Source organism: Plasmodium gaboni, chromosome 14 (assembly GCF_001602025.1).
Source record: "Plasmodium gaboni strain SY75 chromosome 14, whole genome shotgun sequence".
Taxonomy (NCBI): Eukaryota; Apicomplexa; class Aconoidasida; order Haemosporida; family Plasmodiidae; genus Plasmodium; species Plasmodium gaboni.
In genome coordinates this window covers 305,029-305,907 of record NC_031494.1, presented here as the reverse complement: position 1 = coordinate 305,907, position 879 = coordinate 305,029, and the positions used below count along the sequence as shown (strand labels likewise).

The 879-nt window shown below is 20.9% G+C and overlaps 1 protein-coding gene across 1 annotated transcript; it reads left to right on the top strand.

Annotated features, from left to right (window-relative positions):
- PGSY75_1410000 (putative tetratricopeptide repeat family protein) lies at nt 1-879 on the top strand (the record flags this gene model as incomplete). Its single annotated transcript, XM_018787805.1, has 1 exon — nt 1-879. The coding sequence occupies one exon, from the start codon at nt 1-3 to the stop codon at nt 877-879; it is 879 nt and encodes a 292-aa protein (XP_018639177.1).

Below are 879 nucleotides of genomic sequence, written 5' to 3'. Positions count from 1 at the left end.
ATGAAAGAAGAGAATATATTGTATTACGTAGATGATAATGTTAAGAGCCTAAAGAGAAATTATGAAATATGTTTAGAAAAGAATATACAAGAATTAATAATATATTATGGATTTAAATTATTAAAAAAATATGGAAGGAAGAATTCCATATATAAGTGGAATTTATATGAAGAGATATTAAAAGCATGTATTGAATTAAAGTTATATGAATATGTTGATATATATTTTAGAAAATTGAATGATAGATTTGGACATTTAAATGGAAAAAAATTTGAAATATTAAAAGGTATGGTATATGAATTAAATGATAAAAATGAGGAAGCATTATGTATATATAAAAATTATTTATATAATGACCCAAGTGATTTAATAATAAGAGCAAAAATTGTTAAATTAAAAAAAAAAGTAGAAAGAAATATTAATAATGTTATACAATTATTGAATGATCATTTAAAAGAATTTCCTGTAGATGTTGAAGCATGGCATGAATTAGGAGAAATATATTTAAAAAGTTGTTATTACACATATGCATTATATTGTTTTGAAGAAATATTAATACATGCTCCTAAGAATTTATATTATATACTTTCATGTGCTGAATTACATTATACTATATCTCAATATGAATTAAGCAGTAAATATTTTTGTTTATCTATAAAATTACAGAAAAATAATATAAGAGCTTTATGGGGTATCGTACTTGTTAATTTATCAAGATATTCAAATAAAAAGGGAAAAAATTTAAATGACAATGCAGATGTTATTTTAACAAAAAAATGTATAGATAGGTTATATAATCTATATGATAAAAATACTAACTTTCTTTATAGGAACGTTATACTTCAATATTTGAAAGAAGTAGGAGAATCATTCGTGTGA